At 44.4% G+C, this 17,179-nt stretch overlaps 2 protein-coding genes across 3 annotated transcripts in view; one reads left to right on the top strand and one right to left on the bottom strand.

The window, feature by feature from the left end:
* Window positions 1-1,212, top strand: part of VWA5B2 (von Willebrand factor A domain containing 5B2) — a 72,099-nt gene extending 70,887 nt beyond the window's left edge. For both annotated transcript variants that reach the window (XM_068281313.1, XM_068281314.1), the window contains exons 20-22: window positions 65-113; window positions 377-497; window positions 575-1,212. In XM_068281313.1, the coding sequence (XP_068137414.1) occupies window positions 65-113; window positions 377-497; window positions 575-1,183 (779 nt within the window). In that variant the 3' untranslated portion in view covers window positions 1,184-1,212. The remainder of the gene's footprint in view (window positions 1-64; window positions 114-376; window positions 498-574) is intronic.
* The window catches only part of ALG3 (ALG3 alpha-1,3- mannosyltransferase), a 19,255-nt gene continuing 2,076 nt past the window's right edge, over window positions 1-17,179 (bottom strand). The window contains exons 3-9 of the mRNA XM_068281315.1: window positions 15,309-15,456; window positions 15,058-15,218; window positions 14,186-14,306; window positions 11,903-12,108; window positions 11,752-11,828; window positions 1,782-1,926; window positions 1-1,697 (exon numbers count right to left, since the gene is read on the bottom strand). Coding sequence (XP_068137416.1) covers window positions 1,511-1,697; window positions 1,782-1,926; window positions 11,752-11,828; window positions 11,903-12,108; window positions 14,186-14,306; window positions 15,058-15,218; window positions 15,309-15,456 — 1,045 coding nt within the window. The 3' untranslated portion in view covers window positions 1-1,510. The remainder of the gene's footprint in view (window positions 1,698-1,781; window positions 1,927-11,751; window positions 11,829-11,902; window positions 12,109-14,185; window positions 14,307-15,057; window positions 15,219-15,308; window positions 15,457-17,179) is intronic.

Consider the following 17,179-nt stretch of genomic DNA (forward strand, 5'->3'; position numbering starts at 1 on the left):
TTTCTTCAGAATACTTTATTTAGAAACAGAGTGTAAACAATGTTTGATATTTACTGTATTTCAGGACACATTTCTGGCACCCAGAAGTCTTCTGATGCTTCCTTGAGCTCTAGGTGAGATTGACTCTCTATGCCTTTACTCCTGCTTCATTGTGCGATGTAGAGATTATCAATGAGATGCTAATATTCTAAGTCCATGCACATTTTCTTGAAAAGTAGGTGCAGCTTAGGACTAGGCCAATTAAATGCAGTTGCTGTTGATATGCATTGACATCCAAGCTGCATATAATCCATACCCGCTTGGACAATTAGATTCTCATTGGTCATCTCTGGTGCTGTGGTTCTCATGTTTTGCTATCTATTCTTATCATGCACAGGATAAACGTGGGAAAGAAGAAAATTCGTAGCATGTCTGGGAAACTGTCTCCACTAAAACCATGCTTAACAGGTGACACAGAGCCAAGCACTGAACTGGTGCTACAAGACTATTTACCCCTGGTGAGCTATGTATACTAAGCAGTGTTATTACATTCTAAAGTATTGTTTGCTTACACAATCATTCATTTTGATTCCAGATAAGCTTACAATTTGCAGAGGGGTTTTTCAGCCTGAACAGTAATTTTTCCAATGTAGTGCAAATCTCTCTTCAGCGTCTTCTGCGCACGTCCCCATTCTCCAGTCATCGTGGAAGCCTAAGTCCAGTGTCTGAGCCATGCCCATCAGAATCTGGTGACTTTCTAAAAGGGGGAGCACAGACCTGTAAAGGAGGATCCCAGCCTCAAGTCCCAGTGACACAGAATAACTCCTTTCTCCCCCTCTACGCCACATCCTGCCCTGAAGCACTATGCCATCAAGCAGACAGTGGGAGGGGATCAGAGACTGATCCATGTGATACCTCTCCATGCCCTTCAGAGGCAGGCACAGAACTGGACACAGATATCGAGGGCTGTTCCTGGGCTACAGCAGTGGCACTTGCTTGGCTTGAGCATCGCTGTGCAGGGTTCTTCACAGAATGGGAACTGCTTGCAGCAAAAGCAGAGGGATGGCTACGGGTACAAACATTCCCTGATGGGTTACAGCTGCCAGCTCTAAAAGGAGCTGCCCGTCAGCTTTTCCTTCTTCTTCGTCATTGGGATGAAAACCTGAATTTAAATATGCTGTGCTACAAACCAGGTGATATATGAGCTTATTTTAGTATAAGAAAATAAAGGCGTTGACCAATTATTGATTCTTGTCTCATATGTGGCATGCTGGGAAATTCTGAGCAAAAGTCATTAATATTGTGATACTAGGCTTTGGATATTCCACTCAAAACCATTAAGTCAGCTAAGCAGGTGATGAAATCCCACGTTTATTGGCTTACAAAAATAAAGACTATTCTTTCCTCCAACCCCTGGCAGCACGAGAGAGGGGGGGAAAAAACCCAAACACTTCTTGTGTTTCCTTGTACCCTAAACATTCAGATAAAAGTATTACAAGTGTATGCCCCTTTATGGAGGCTGATCAGGATATTAGTCCTTCTTTCTGCGGGAAGTCCGTGTTGTAGATGTAGATTCTGAAGTAATGGCATCATCTGGTGGAACACCGTACCACAAGTGCAGCAAAATGGCTCCATGACAAATGTGAAGTGCACAAGAGCTCACTGAGGTAGAGGGAAATGTATTCCAGGAGAGCTCAATAAGGCCAAGAATAAGTACCCTAAAAAAAATAAAATAAAATGGAACAAATAATTAAGAAAACAATACCTAAAATACAATAAATTCAAGTGCTCAGGATACATACTTGGCAGGCCATGGCAAGGCACTAGTGTTTGTGCACCACAGAAGATATGGCAGTGTGTGGAAATACCAGACATAAAACTGGTAATGTAAGGAACGGCTAAAGGCGATTCCCAAGAAGTTACTGGAAAATAAGACAAAGATAATCTCTGAGAAAGTCAAGGAAAATAATCCGTCTCTAATACCCAGGTTCACCTCCTGTCCTGTGTAAAGTATGATATAGTTATACTATGTAGAGTGCTACGGAAGAGGCTGGAGCTATATGAATAGAAAAAAAAACAAAAAAATCTGTTATAAACCTTTAAAACTACTTGTAGTTACAAACTCTTAAAGCTGGTCGGAAGGGTAAATGCAGCAGCTTTAAAATAGAACCGCAAATGTGAAAATAAAATCCACTGTCAGCACAGGCAAAAGAAGCTGTGACAGAACAAAAAAAAAAAAATAAAAATAGACCCTGAGCAGTAGGAAAAACAGAAATCGGGACTTGCCTGGGGCTTCCTCAAGCCCCCCGTAGCCCACAAGGTCCCCCCCCCCCCCCCCCCCCGCCATCGTCCTGCTTCTTCTCCTGGTCCAGTTGGTGGCTCCGATAAATCTGCTGAAGTAGCCTAGGCCTGCATCCTGGGCATACACAGTTCTCTAAAACTGAACTGCGCAGGACTTATACGGCTGGCCTGATGACGCTCTGGCATCACACATGGGCAACTTCAACTAAACTTGCCGAACTACTGGAGCTGCCAGAAGGACCAGGAGAAAAGCAGGAGGACGACGCCGGTGGACCTCACAGGCAATGAAGAAATCCTAGGTAAGTCCCGATTCTGTTTTTCTACTGCTCAGGGTCCCTTTCAAGCAGACCTCCTGTGTATATTTTATATTCCATATTTAACTCAGAGTAAATGCACTGTAAATATTACTTTTCATGTATACCCTATGTAGGTGTCACTTACACTAGGTCTTATTAATCTGACTCCTCTGAAGCCCTTATTGACAGGTTTCAGACTAGTCAATCTCATCATGGTGGGTTCTCAAGGTTTCATTTATGATTTACAATGGCACTCCTTTCCAAAGACTTATACAAAAGGTACCATCCAGCCTGCCTACTTGTGTGCCACTCTTCTGGAAGTTGGACTGGCATCATTAAAGAAATCATCTGAGGAAATACAATAGTCCAAAACCAGTTTGTAAAAGAAACAGAGTTCTCATAATACATTTCGCAAGTGACCGCTACACCTAGGATAACCACGTCTTCCAACCATGATCTTTAGCAGCCAAATCCACTAAAACGCAGGTTTATAAATATAAATCACGAGTTCTATCTTGATTCTTACAATTGCTGTAAAGACTACTTAAACTTTCTAAAATAATTTAGAAGTACAAGTATCTTCAATCACTTGTTCCAATTTATAAAAAAAAAAAAAAGTAACAATCCTATACTGTACACAGGTCAAACTTTGTTCTTGGAGACAAACTGCTGAAATTTGCTGCAGGGCAACAGTTTTATATATTTATTTATTTTTTAAATAGAGGGTAATGACTTCCAAAAACAAACTATACACTGTTATACTCGAATACAACCAAGATGCTTACTCATCAGGGCAAAAAGGATAATATAAGGGGTACTTACCGGGGGCTTCTTCCAGCCCTAAGCTCCCAGCATGTCCCTCCCCGCAGGTCCGTCCCGGTCCCCGGCGATGACGTTAGAGCTACCTCCAGGTCGGCCTGGCCTGCGCGAGCCAATCATCGCCACTTGGGCCGGAGCGGACTGCGCAGGCGCAGTAGGTCTGTGCCTGCGCAGTCCGCTCCGTCCCATGTGGCGGTGATTGACAGTGCCGCTCGCGCAGGCGCAGTACAGGCCAACCTGGAGTTCGCTCTGACATCATCGCCGGGGACCGGGACGGACCTGCGGGGAGAGCTGCCGCGAGGGACATGCTGGGAGCTTAGGGCTGGAAAAACTCCCCGGTAAGTACCACTTATTTTATCCTTTTTCCCCTGATGACTCATTTAACCACTTGCTGACCGCACACTCATACCGTGCGGCGGCAAAGTGGTAGCTGGAGGACCAGCGACGCAGATCTGTGTCGCCAGGTGCCTCCCTAATTAATCAGGAAAGGCCGCTCGTGCGAGCGGCCGTTTCCTGTTAGATCACGGAGCGGGTCTGCTGATTGTAGCTCGCAGACTAAATGTAAACGTAGGAGACATTTGTCTCCTTTGTTTACAATGTAAGGCAGATCGGCGATCCCCGGCCAATCAGCGGCCGGGGATCGCCGCCATGTGATGGGACAGCGTCCTGTGCAGCCCGGTTCATCAGGGAGGAGAGGGGGGGGGGGGGAATTTCGCCGCGGAGGGGGGCTTTGAGATGCCGCCCGCCCCCCCCCCCCCCCCGCAACATGCCAGCCAGACGGAGCGATCAGACCCCCCCTGCACATCAGGGGGAAAAAGTGGGGGGGCGATCTGATCGCTCTGCGTGCCAGCTGATCTGTGCTGGGGGCTGCAGAGCCCACCCAGCACAGATCACAAAAAATAGCGCTGGTCCTTGGGGGGGGGGGGGGGGGGGTGTAAAGGCTGGGTCATCAAGTGGTTAAATATTGACTGGAAAATTGTCTAATATTGAGAGTAACTAATATATTTCCCTATTTTACTGACCCGTTTATAAGTCCTTAATTACAGCCGTCTATGTATAGGGCCCCCTTATATGGTTACATTTTAACACCTCCTTAATAACCTAAACATGCTTGCGGGTGTTCTGAGGATGCAAATTTTTCTGGCTTAATGCATATTTTTATTGTAATTTGTATGAACCAATAATTCAGCTGCATTTATCCAACCCCCATTACTAGCTGCATACAAACTAATAAATTATCTTAAAATTGGAAACATTTGCAATTCCCTGCTCATGTCTGGGGCTGGTCAGGGGTGATAATCGCTGTTATCACACCCTGCATCATTCCGCCTTGCTGTGCTCATGCAATGTCGCATGACCACAGTGGGGCTTAAAGGATACCTAAGAGGGATATAGATGGAGGCTGCCATATTTATTTTCTCTTAACCACTTAACGACCGCCTAACGCTGATAGGTGGCGGCTGGTCGTAAGTGGTTTTACATGGAAACGGCCGCTCTTCCATGTCAGTTAACGGAGGGTGTCTCCGTGAACAGCCTGCGAGCCTCCGATCGCGTCTCGCAGGCTAAATGTAAACACGCGGGGAAGAAATCCCCGGCGTTTGCGTTGCAGCAGCGCCGTAAAGTAGATCGGCGATCCCTGGCCTCTGATTGGCCGGGGATTGCTGGCATCTGATAGGCTGAAGCCTATCAGAGGCGGTACAGGACATATCGCTGTCCTCTACCGCCCATGGGAGGGAGGGAAAGAGAGGGAGGCAGAATAGCACTGTGGAGGGGGGCTTTGAGGAGCGGGCAAAATAGCCGGCGGCGATCAGACCCCCCCCAGCAGGACATCCCCCTAGTGGGGAAAAAGAGGGGGGGGGGTTCTGATCGCCCTGCCTGCAATGTGATCTGTGCTGTGGGCTGAAGAGCCCACGCAGCACAGATCACTCAAAATGAGCCCGGTCCTTAACCTATTTTAGTTCCTGGACGTAGGAACTACGTCCAGGAACCATGCGCGCTCCCGGCCGCGGTTCACTAGCCAGGCAATCAGTGAATCGGGCTATGGTGTCGATCACTGATTCCTCTCCCCCGCTGAAAAAGTGACAGCGTCCCCCATGCGTCTCTCTAAGCGTATGTGACGCTTAGAGTGACGTCATGTAAACAAACTCATGGCCGCCATCTTGTGGCCAAAAAGTAAAACAACTAAAAGTAAAAATAAAACTCAAACACACATTTACATTATAAATCTATTGTTTACATCCCACCCTCCCAAAACTACCTAAATAAAATGTTTAATATAAAAAAAAAAAAAAAAAAATTACAATAAAAAAACATGTAAATATTTACGTAAGGGTCTAAAGTTTTTAAATATCAATGTAAAGATGAAATATTTCTCTATTTTTTTTTTTATGTTAAACTTGTAAATAGTGATAGATGCAAAACGGAAAAAATGCACCTTTTATTTCCAAATAAAATTGTCGCCATACATTGTGATAGGGACATAATTTTAACTGTGTAATAACCGGGGACATATGGGCAAATACAATATGTGAGTTTTAATTATGGAGGCATGCATTTTAAAACTAATGGCTGAAAACTGAGAAATAATGAATTTTTTCCGGTTTTTTTTCTTATTCTTCCTGTTAAAATGCATTTACAGTAACGTGGCTCTTAGCAAAATGTACCCCCAAAGAAAGCCTAATTGGTGGCGGAAAAAACAAGATATAGATCAGTTCATTGTGATAAGTAGTGATAGTTATAGGCTAATGAATGGGAGGTGAACATTTCTCAAGTGAAAACGACGGAACGCGAATGGGTTAAGTGGTTAAGCAATACCACTTGCCTGGCTATCCTGCTGATCCTCTGCCTCAAATACCTTTATTCATAGACCCTGAACAAGCATGCAGCAGGTCAGGTGTTTCTGACATTGTCAGATCTGACAAGATTAGCTGCATGCTTGATTCTTCTGTGATTCAGTCTCTAATGCAGCCAGATGGAACAGCAGGGCTGCCAGGCAAGTGGTATTGTTAAAGTATGGCAGCTTCCATATACTTCTCGCTTCAATCAATCCAATCCCTTTAAAGCAAACCTGTGTCTTTTGAAAAGAAAAATCAGATACCTACCTCAGAGGTAAGTCTCTAGAGCCCACATTTTTCTCTTGACCATTGCCCAGGACACTCTGAAAGCTTGCAGTTGCACTGCGCAGGCACTCTTATGGCCTATGCAGTAGCACGGAGCCGCTCATGCACGGAGGAAAAATCTGTGCGCATATGACTCTGTGCTACTGCACAGGCCATCTTGCATCTGGGTAGTGCTAATTTACAGGTGAGAGGCACAGACCTATGAACCTATTTCACAAGCACTTGTCAAATATTTTCAGAGAGTCCTAGCACTGGAATGGCAAGCTTGTGGAGTATGGGGAAGTCTCTGGATTATCTACTAAGGTAAGTACCTACATTTTTCTCTTAACCATATAAGGACTGCAGTCACAAAACCCCTTAAGGATCAGACACACTTTTTCCATTCAGACCACTGCAGCTTTAACGGTTTATTGCTCGCTCATACAACCTACTATCTAAATGAATTTTACCTCCTTTTCTTATAACTAATACAGCTTTCTTTTGGTGCTATTTGATTGCTGCTGTGATTTTTAGTTTTTATATTCATCAAAACAAAAAACAAAACAAAACATGAATTGTCAAAAAAATGTTTTTTTTTTAACTTTCTGTGCAGACATTTTTCAAATAAAGTAAAATTTCTATATACATTTGTCCAAATTTATTGTGCTACATGTCTGATAAAAAAAAATCCAATAAGGTGTATATTTATTGGTTTGGGTAAAAGTTTTAGTGTTTACAAACTATGGGGCCAAAAATGAATTTTCTCATTTTGAAGCATCTGAGTTTTCTGAGCACCTGTCATGTTTCCAGGATAGTATAAATGTCCCCAAATGACCCCATTTTGGAAAGAAGACATCCCAAAGTATTCACTAAGAGGCATGGTGAGTTCATAGATTTTATTTTTTTGTCACAAGTTAGCGGAAAATGATCCTGACAAAAAAAAAAAAAAAGTTTCCATTTCTGCTAACTTGTGACCCAAAAAAATAAATAAATAAATAAATCTGCCACGGACTCACCATGCCCCTCTCTGAATACTTTCCTTTCCAAAATGGGGTCATTTGTGGGGTGTGTTTACGGTGATGGCATTTTGGGGGGTGCTAAATTGTAAGCACCCCTGTAAAGCCTAAAGGTGCTCATAGGCCTTTGGGCCCCTTAGCGCACCTAGGCTGCAAAAAAGTGTGACATGTTGTATCGCCATACTCAGGAGAAGTAGTATAATGTGTTTTGGGGTGTATTTTTACACATACCCATGCTGGGTGGGAGAAATCTCTAAATTTTTTTTTTTTTTTTTTTTACACACACAATTGTCCATTTACAGAGATATTTCTCCCACCCAGCATGGGTATGTGTAAAAATACACCCCAAAACACATTATACTACTTCTCCTGAGTAGAACGATACCACATTTGACACTTTTTTGCAGCCTAGGTGCGCTAAGGAGCCCAACGTCCTATGAGTAGCTTTAGGATTTCACAGGTCATTGTGGCATCTAGTTTCTAGACTACTCCTCACGGTTTAGGGCCCCTAAAATGCCAGGGCAGTATAGGAACCCCACAAGTGACCCCATTTTAGAAAGACACCCAAAGGTATTCCATTAGGAGTATGGTGAGTTCATAGAAGATTTTATTTTTTGTCACAAGTTAGCAGAAATTGATTTTTTTTTTCCACAGTGTCATTTTCCACTAACTTGTGACAAAATAAAATCTATGAACTCATCATACACCTAACGGAATACCTTGGGGTGTCTTTCTAAAATGGGGTCACTTGTGGGGTTCCTATACTGCCCTGGCATTTTAGGGGCCCAATACCGTGAAGAGTAGTCTGGAAACCAAATGCCTTAAAATGACTGTTCAGGGTTATAAGCATCTGCAAATTTTGATGACAGGTGGTCTGAGGGGCCAAATTTTGTGGAATCTGTCATAAGCAGGGTGGCCTCTTAGATGACAGGTATTGGCACTGAAGTGCAGGATGTACTCAAATCGTGACCTGGACATGGCAGCAGCGAACATGGGCATGTGCTGTATTGCGTGCGTAGATCAATAAGACCGCAATACATTATTTTTTACTAGACCCATGTTAAGAAGGACCCAAAAAAATGTTATGTTCGAAAACTTGGGAGTGGTTTCCACCAAAAAGGCTGGGTATGGTAGCTTCTTGGATTGGCGGTTGCGTATTGTGTGGCATAACGGTTGGTCTCAGCCACAATTAAGTCGTAGAGACCAGCAGTGATCAGAAAAAAAAATTCTGTGACTGGTGGGGCGGGTGAGGGTTTGGCGGGGTGATCAGACGCCCGCAGGGGGCAGAGTAGGGCCTGATCTGATGGATAGGAGTGCTAGGGGGCGACAGTGACAGGAGGTGATTGATGGGTGTCTCAAGGTGTGATTAGAGGAGAGAATAGATGCAATCAATGCACTGGGGAGGTGATCGGAAGGGGGTCTGAGGGGGATCTGAGTGTTTGGCCGAGTGATCAGGAGCCCACACAGGGCAAATTAGGGCCTGATCTGCTGGGTAGGTGTGCTAGGGGGTGATTGATGGGTTTCTCAGGGTGTGATTAGAGGGGGGAATAGATGCAAGCAATGCACTGGGGAGGTGATTGGGTGCCCGCAAGGGGCAGATGAGGGTCTGATCTGATGGGTATAATGGGTAGCAGTGACAGGCGGTGATTGATGGGTGATTAGAGGGGAGAACAGATGTAAATAATGCACTGGGGAGGTGAGAAGGGTGGGTCTGAGGGCAATCTGAGGGTGTGGGCAGGTGTTTTGGTGCCCGCAAGGAACAGATTAGGGTCTGATCTGATGGGTAGCAGTGACAGTTGGTGACGGGGTGATTGATAGATGATCAAGGTGTGATTTAGAGGGGAGAGTAGATGCAAGCAATGCACTGGCAAGGTGATCGGTGAGGGGGGGGGGTCTGAGGGCGATCTGAGGGTGTGGGCGGGTGATTGGGTGCCCGCAAGGGGCAGATCTGCTGGGTAGCAGTGACAGAGGGTGATTGATGGGTGATCAGTGGGTGATTAGAGGGGAGAACTGATGTAAATAATGTTCACTTAGTGTAGCGCCCACACCTCTCAGCTGCTAGTCTGTCAAAGGTTCCCCAACCCCTTGGAAAAATTGTACATAATGATAAAAAACAGGCTGCGCTAAAAACAATGGATAACTTTAATAGATAAAATCAAAGTTGATTGTTGATATAGATTCAATTGCCCTCAAATTAATGTATATGCATATACAATGGGCTAGGTTATGTAGTTGTAAAAACTCAACAAATAAAAAGCTGGGCTGCTGCAGACCCGCTAAGGAATTAAAGTGCAGGATGCAAGTAGATTTGCAATATGCAGTGAAGCAAGTAGATTTGCACTAAGCAGTGAATTACACACTGATATCCGGAAATGATTTCAATTGCACATGTGCCCGTTGGAGCTCATTGGTATAGCCCATTGTATATGCATATACATTAATTTGAGGGCAATTGAATCTATATCAACAATCAACTTTGATTTTATCTATTAAAGTTATCCATTGTTTTTAGCGCAGCCTGTTTTTTATCATGATGTAAATAATGCACTGGGGAGGTGATAATGGGGGCGGGTCTGCGGGCAATCTGAGGGTGTGGGTGGGTGATCAGGTGCCCGCAAGGGGGCAGTTTAAGACCTAATCTAAAAAAATAGCGTTGACAGTGGGTGATTAGGGGGGGGGGTGATTGGGTGCAAACAGGGGTCTAAGGGGGTGATCAGGGGGGGGCCAGATCAGCATGTGTGCTTGCCAAGGGGGCTGCCTCCTGCCCTGGTGGTCCCTCGATCACTGGGACCACCAGGGCAGGAGGCAGCCTGTATAATATGCTTTGTATACATTACAAAGCGTATTATACGCTTTCTATGCGGCAGATCTGGGGTTAACAATCCCCTGGCGCAGCTAATTGGTCGGCGGGTTGACATCGCGGGTGGGCAGAGCCTAATGCCGGCGATTGCGTGCACATACGATCACCCGCAATCCCCTTGTCCAGGACCTGAAGTCCAATGGGCGTTAGGTGGTCCTGGGTGTGCCACTTTGCCAACGCCCATAGGTAGTGGGCAGTCTGCAAGTGATAAACTCATAGATACTCTTTAATACCAAAGAATATAGTGTCACAGCAGCAGTCCCAGCTAGTGTTATGAAATCCACCCCACCCAGTAAGTATGCTCTGTGTGGATGTGGGTAGGGGCAATAGAACCCACACAGCATGCTCTGACTATGCACTTTGTAGGGGAGCTATATTAACCTCCTTAGCGGTAACCCCGTGTGTGACACGGGGTAAGCCGCCGGAGGGTGCCGCTCAGGCCCTGCTGGGCCGATTTTCATAAAAATTTTTTTGCTGGACGCAGCTAGCACTTTGCTAGCTGCGCCAGCACCCCGATCGCCGCCGCGCGCCTGATCGCCGCTATCCGGTGCGGCGCGCGCCCCCCCCAGCGCTGCCTGGCCAATCAGCGACAAGGGGTGGATCGGGTCTCCCAATGACGTCCCGACGTCGGTGACGTCATCCCACCCCGTCGCCATGGCTTTGAACGGGATTTCCTGATCGCCTATCGCCGGAGGCGATCGGCGGGGCTGGGGGGATGCCGCTGAGCAGCGGCTATCATGTAGCGAGCCCTGGGCTTGCTACATGATTTAAAAAAAAAAAATATCAAAAAAAAACTGCTGCGCTGTCCCCTGGCGGTATTTTTCATACCGCCAAGGGGGTTAATTTAGGCTTTGTTCACATCTAAAATCGAAATAGCTGAAGCCAACTTTTTTTTTTTTTTGCACTTTTCCCCCTCCCGGCGTTCCATGATTTTGTACAAAGCGCTTTGGCAAAGCTATTCTATTTTTTCACTTCCTAATGTCAGTCCGGAAGTGAACTTTCACGCAGAAATGAATAAATACAATGTATTTATTCATAAAGGCGCAAACGCAATCACCGGATAAAGAGATTTGTAGCAAAATCCCCCCAAAAATTGTACATGCAGCGCTTTCCTGAGCGGAAAGCAGACAAAACATGCTGATATGAACTGTCCCATAAGGAATCATTGCACAAGTGCTTTTAAGGCGATTTTCAGAATTGCTGGTGCTCAAAAAAATAAATAAAAATATAACGCCCTAGGTGTGAACAAGCCCTTACAGGTGCACATGGTGATCTAATATTCCTGCATCCAAATTAATGTACTGACAAAACAAAATTGCTAATTGTATACACCTGTTCCAGGCTCAATAACCTGTAGCATTTCTGATATTTTGTAAGGATACTATTTGCTGAAAGCCTCTGTGGACGGGGTTTTCTATTGGATGGATCCTTTAGTAACGTCAAGAAACTCTGCCCAGACCTGCAAGTTAAAAAAACAAAAAATGACTTTCACTCTTCATACATGAAGTCTATCAAGGCCACCTTTCTGCGTACCTGTTCCAGCGGTAAAAACAGAAGAGTGCAAGGCCAGATAAGTGAGCTGCCAGTAACGCGAGGTGGAAAGCCCGATGCTGGAACACATATTCGGGGAGGAAGCGCCAATTCACTGTCCATTGGAAAAGAAACTGCCTGCCAAAATCAAAGGATCGAAGAACATACCCAGCTGGGTTTTCTAGCAGGAAGGGGAGAGCCAGGATAACCTGCAGTATCAAAGCATTGCATCACTCTACAAACATAAACAAAGTATTATATGCTGTGTAAAAAATACATTTCAGTTAAAAAAAAAAAAAATCCTGAATTTTTACAGAAGATACAAAATGATTGACACCTATAAACAAAGAAGACCTTTACGTCCCCTGAAACTTGGTGCACACCCAATTTTACCACTTCCATATACTATAACTGCTCACCTACACAATATTTTCATAGAATTCAAAATCTGTTGACCCTCATACTGCATGGAGGTAGTAAAATTGGTCAGTGATTGGCCAATCAAAATTTCATGTACATGTACCATTACAAACAGAATTTGCCCATTTGTCTTGTCTCCATTATGGTGATTCCCACTCTTCCTTACCAGTTTGCTGCCATTAGTGCTCAAGTACCGTACAAAGCAATCCATTCCCCCCCAATCTCCCTCAAGCCAACAAACACAGAGGGAATTTTTCCCTTTAGGGGCTAATTGGACCATGCCTTGTAAGGGTTTTTTCGCCTTCCTCTGGATCAACAGGGATATGTGAGGGAGCAGGCTGGTGTTGTACTTTATACTGGTTGGACGTATTGTCTTTTTTCAACCAAAATAACTATGTAACCACAGACTGTCCCCCTCCAACAGCCACAGCCACCTGAAGCTAATAGGAACTGCATTCATAGGACACATCCTCTCTCCCTGAGATTCCAATAATACCCATGATGCAGAGTAGTCAATGAAATGCTAATTTGATGTTAAAAAGGACCACTCCAGTGAAAAAAATGTAAGCAGTTAAATTCTGAAAGAACCTCAAGGGAGATTTCCAGGGTATTCTTTGTTTTCAAAAGCATTTCCTAAACAGCAGTTTAACTACTAAAGCAGTAAGTTACCAACCAGCCTCCCTACTCACTTGCACACAATTTTGCCTGTTAGACTTAGCAACTGCCATTCAGGAAATGCTTCTGAAAACAAAACAGAGAATCCCTCCTGAGGAGATGGACTAGTCCAAAACCTGTCAGTCGTCAGATTTTAACTGCTAACTTTTTTTTTTTTTTGCTGGAGTGGTCCTTATTTATGTTAATATATGCAGATTGGAATTGGACTGATCAAAATCATCATATACTGCATTGATTGCACCAATTCCATGCTGCGTAAATTTGGGTGGTGAAACAAAAATAAACAGGAACTCTGAACATGGATGACTGCCTAGTAGCCTGCAGGCTTAGGTGTATTAGGTTTACAGTGTACATATTTTCACGTCTCTGCATATGCCCTATAGTCACTCTCTCTCAGTGCTTCTTCACACTGGATATTTGCCAACTGGTGCAATGCAGTAAAATACAGGGAATACACTGATACCACTCATCACACTGGTACCTTCCTGAATTAAGGTGATGCAGTACAACCAGACAGAAAATCTACTGGCTGCATTTTAAAGAGGAACCAGCGCGAAAATCTTAAAATTTAAACATACAAATTAGTACATTTCTCCCAGAGTAAAATGAGCTATAAGTGACTTTTTCTCCTATATTGCTGTCACTTACAGTAGGTAGTAGAAATCTGATATTACCAACAGGTTTTGGGTTAATCCATCTCTCTATCGGGGATTCTCAGCTTGGCTTTTATTCTTTATAAAAGACATTCCCTGCAAAAGGATTAATACAATGGTGCTGGCCAGCCTCCCTGCACACTATTTTGGCAGTTGGACGGAGCAACTGCCATTCACTAAGTGCTTTTAAAAATAAAGAAAACCCTTAGAACCTACCTATGAGAAGATGGGCTAGTCCAAAATCTGTCTAATTTCTACTACTTACTGTAAGTTTCAGCAACATAGGAGAAAAGTAATTTATGGCTCATTTTACGCTAGGAGAAATGTACTTATTTGTATGTGTTTTAAATTTTAAGATTTTCGCGACCGTTCCTCTAAGTCTTCTTGTTGCTTTTCAATTGAAGAATGCTGTATAGCACTATGCATTGTAATTAATGCCTTAAATAACATCTGCTTTTATCAGGGTTGAAAAATCTTACCTCACTTAGAGGCCACAAACCTTTGAAGGCTTACTAACTAAAGGATATAGATTTCTCACCTGCAGTATGGCACACATGAAGAGTTTTGGAATTGTGTGCAGAAGTCCAAAGCGATAGAGGAGGAGATACAACAGTCCTGGAGCTAGTAACAGGATATTCATTTTCACAGAGACCGCTAAGCTGTAAAGAAAGCAATGACAAAGAGATGGCAAACAAATGTGAGACAATTCTACATGAGTAGTAATGGTTTATATCACTGTCTCAACATTAGGATAGCATGTATCCCTTTGTGCTTGGCGGGATTTCCAGAATACCTCACTAAGGCCTCTTTTTCACGAGCAGCTGAGGCAGTAAATTCACAGCCTGTCAGCTGCTCCCATCCACCTACAGGAGCTTGTTAGTGCTCCACACAGGTGGTAGACAGAGGCCCCTTCCCCCCATGTACTTGCATCTGAGCACGGCAGTTGCTGTGATTAGATGCAACGCGAGACCTTTTTTTTTGCTGCCGGGTAACATGCGGTTAACGAACATTGCCATTCAGTTGAACAAACAACAAGCAGTTCAGCTGTTCATGGAAAAGAGTCCTTAGGGCAACATCTGAAGAGTACACAATATATATTCCATAATGTCATACTAATGCTTTCAAAATACTTATTTCAGGATAGTTGATCTATCCCTCCTCCCCAATTTCAAAATTTAACTCCCCCCCCCAATAGTTTTAATGAGTTCATTCCCTTCCCCTGGAGTAGATGTACCACATTTTGAGAACCTACAATTTACATACTGGCTTTGCCAGACAGTATAAACAGGAATTTGTATCCAATAAAGTTATAGCCTGTGCACCACACAATCTGCTGTAATTAAACAATAGTACAGTAGGTTTTGCTGTCTGAAAGGGAATTGTGGAGGTTCCCTTGCTTTATACAATTACCTGTAAAAAAAGCATCCCCAGTTCCAGTGGTCCTGCAATATTAGGTTGATGGAAAAGAATAAGATGACCATTGCCACAGGATCATTGAAAAGCCGAAGGAGGAAGATGGAGTGGACACGATATGAAGCACAGCACATGAAGAAAAATACATAGGGTGGTACCTAATAACAAACACAATGGGAATTATTTAGAAAACAACAGTTTCTTGACCTGTGTAGATTGAACATATTTTAGTGATTTACAGCTCCCACCTTCTTAGTGACTATGTAGATGCGAAACACAAGGAACAGGGTCAGTAGGTATAGCACAGCAAAGATATACTGGGCCATTCTGATGTTACTTCCTTGTTCCGTTATGTAATACAAAGCGCTGAATATATACACAAATCCAGCCGGATACCTGTTCCAAAACAGTAACACAAAATAGATTATTAACTTAAACAAATAAATGCATGGTGCACTCATTAAGTTTTACTGTTGTAATTGCATAACCCCCAATTTTCACTTATCTTTTTTACGCTGGTAATTTTACCATGATTATCATGGTAAAAATCACTGTACACTCGATTTGAGTGCCTAGCAGCCAATGTGTCCCTTGCCGCAGCTCCGCTCCCAGCTTGTGGCCCAGGGTCCCCTCCGTTGCAGATGCAGACCGGCATCTTCTGTGCCTGCACTAGCGCACCGCTCACATAGCCTGGAGTGGTCTACACAAGAGCAAGAAGTACTGTGCCTGCGCAGAACGCTCCACACCATGAGTGCAAGCTCGAGTGGCAGGGCCGAGTGCTCACACAGGCGCAGAAGATGCCGACCTGGCAAGGTCAGCATCTGCAACAGAGGGGCCACCGGCTGGGAGAGGAGCTGTGGACGAGGGACAGATAGGCTGCCAGGGGGCGGAGGGAGCCCCAGGTAAGTGGATCTTGTTTTTTCTTTTAGCTCGGACCTTCCTTTTAAAGGACTTAACCATCTTAGCGGTATGGACGAGCTCAGCTCGTCCATCCCCGCCGATGGCTGCCGCTCAGGCCCTGCTGGGCCGATTTTTACGAAATAAAAAGCAGCACACGCAGCCGGCACTTTGCCAGCCACGTGTGCTGCCTGATCGCCGCCGCTCTGCGGCGATCCGCCGCGAGCAGCGGCGAAAGAGGGTCCCCCCAGCCGCCTGAGCCCTGCGCAGCCGGAACAAATAGTCCGGCCAGCGCTAAGGGCTGGATCGGAGGCGGCTGACGTCAGGACGTCGGCTGACGTCCATGACGTCACTCCGCTCGTCGCCATGGCGACGAAGTAAGCAAAACACGGAAGGCCGCTCATTGCGGCCTTCCGTGTTACTTTTGGCCGCCGGAGGCGATCAGAAGATCGCCTCCGGAGCGCCATCTAGTGGGCTTTCATGCAGCCAACTTTCAGCGGCTCGTACACACACCCAACAAAGTGCACAACCAAATCCACAGCATGACCGACCCCATGAAAAACTGTTTACACGACTTATATTTTCTGCACAGCAATCAAATAAATGACCAATTAATTTACATACTGGACACACAAGCAAAACTGACTGCATGACATGGCTGCATTCAAAACAAGCATACATCGCTCAAACATATACCCACGTGGCCATCTCCATGTTATCAACCCAACAGTCGTGCCAATTGATCCGCTGCATATATTGGGCAAACAGCCTGTTATCAGTTGCTCATTTGCCACATGTACACATGCCTGATTGTCGTCCCACAGACCAAAATCATATAGTCAAACATGAAACAAAAGGGCAAGCACCATCAACCACTCTAATAAATGTCAAGTATTATAATATGTTATGAGTGTGCAGAAAGGAACTGAAACACATGATGAACAGCAAACAAGAACAGTAGTTCCCTTAATCACCGCACCACTCAATTAAATAAATTCATCATCTTTATTCAAAAAGTCATTAAAACCACTTAAAAACACAAGATGGCCGCCATGCAATGGCAATAAGAATCAAATATATATTAGTATGAATTATATATATATATATATTAGTATAAAATTGTTTTTATTACATGTGTATTATTATATGTATTTTTTCATACATTGTGGAGCCTGTTCATACTAATATATATTTGATTCTTATTGCTATTGCCATTGCATGG

Source organism: Hyperolius riggenbachi, chromosome 4, assembly GCF_040937935.1.
Source record: "Hyperolius riggenbachi isolate aHypRig1 chromosome 4, aHypRig1.pri, whole genome shotgun sequence".
Lineage (NCBI taxonomy): Eukaryota > Metazoa > Chordata > Amphibia > Anura > Hyperoliidae > Hyperolius > Hyperolius riggenbachi.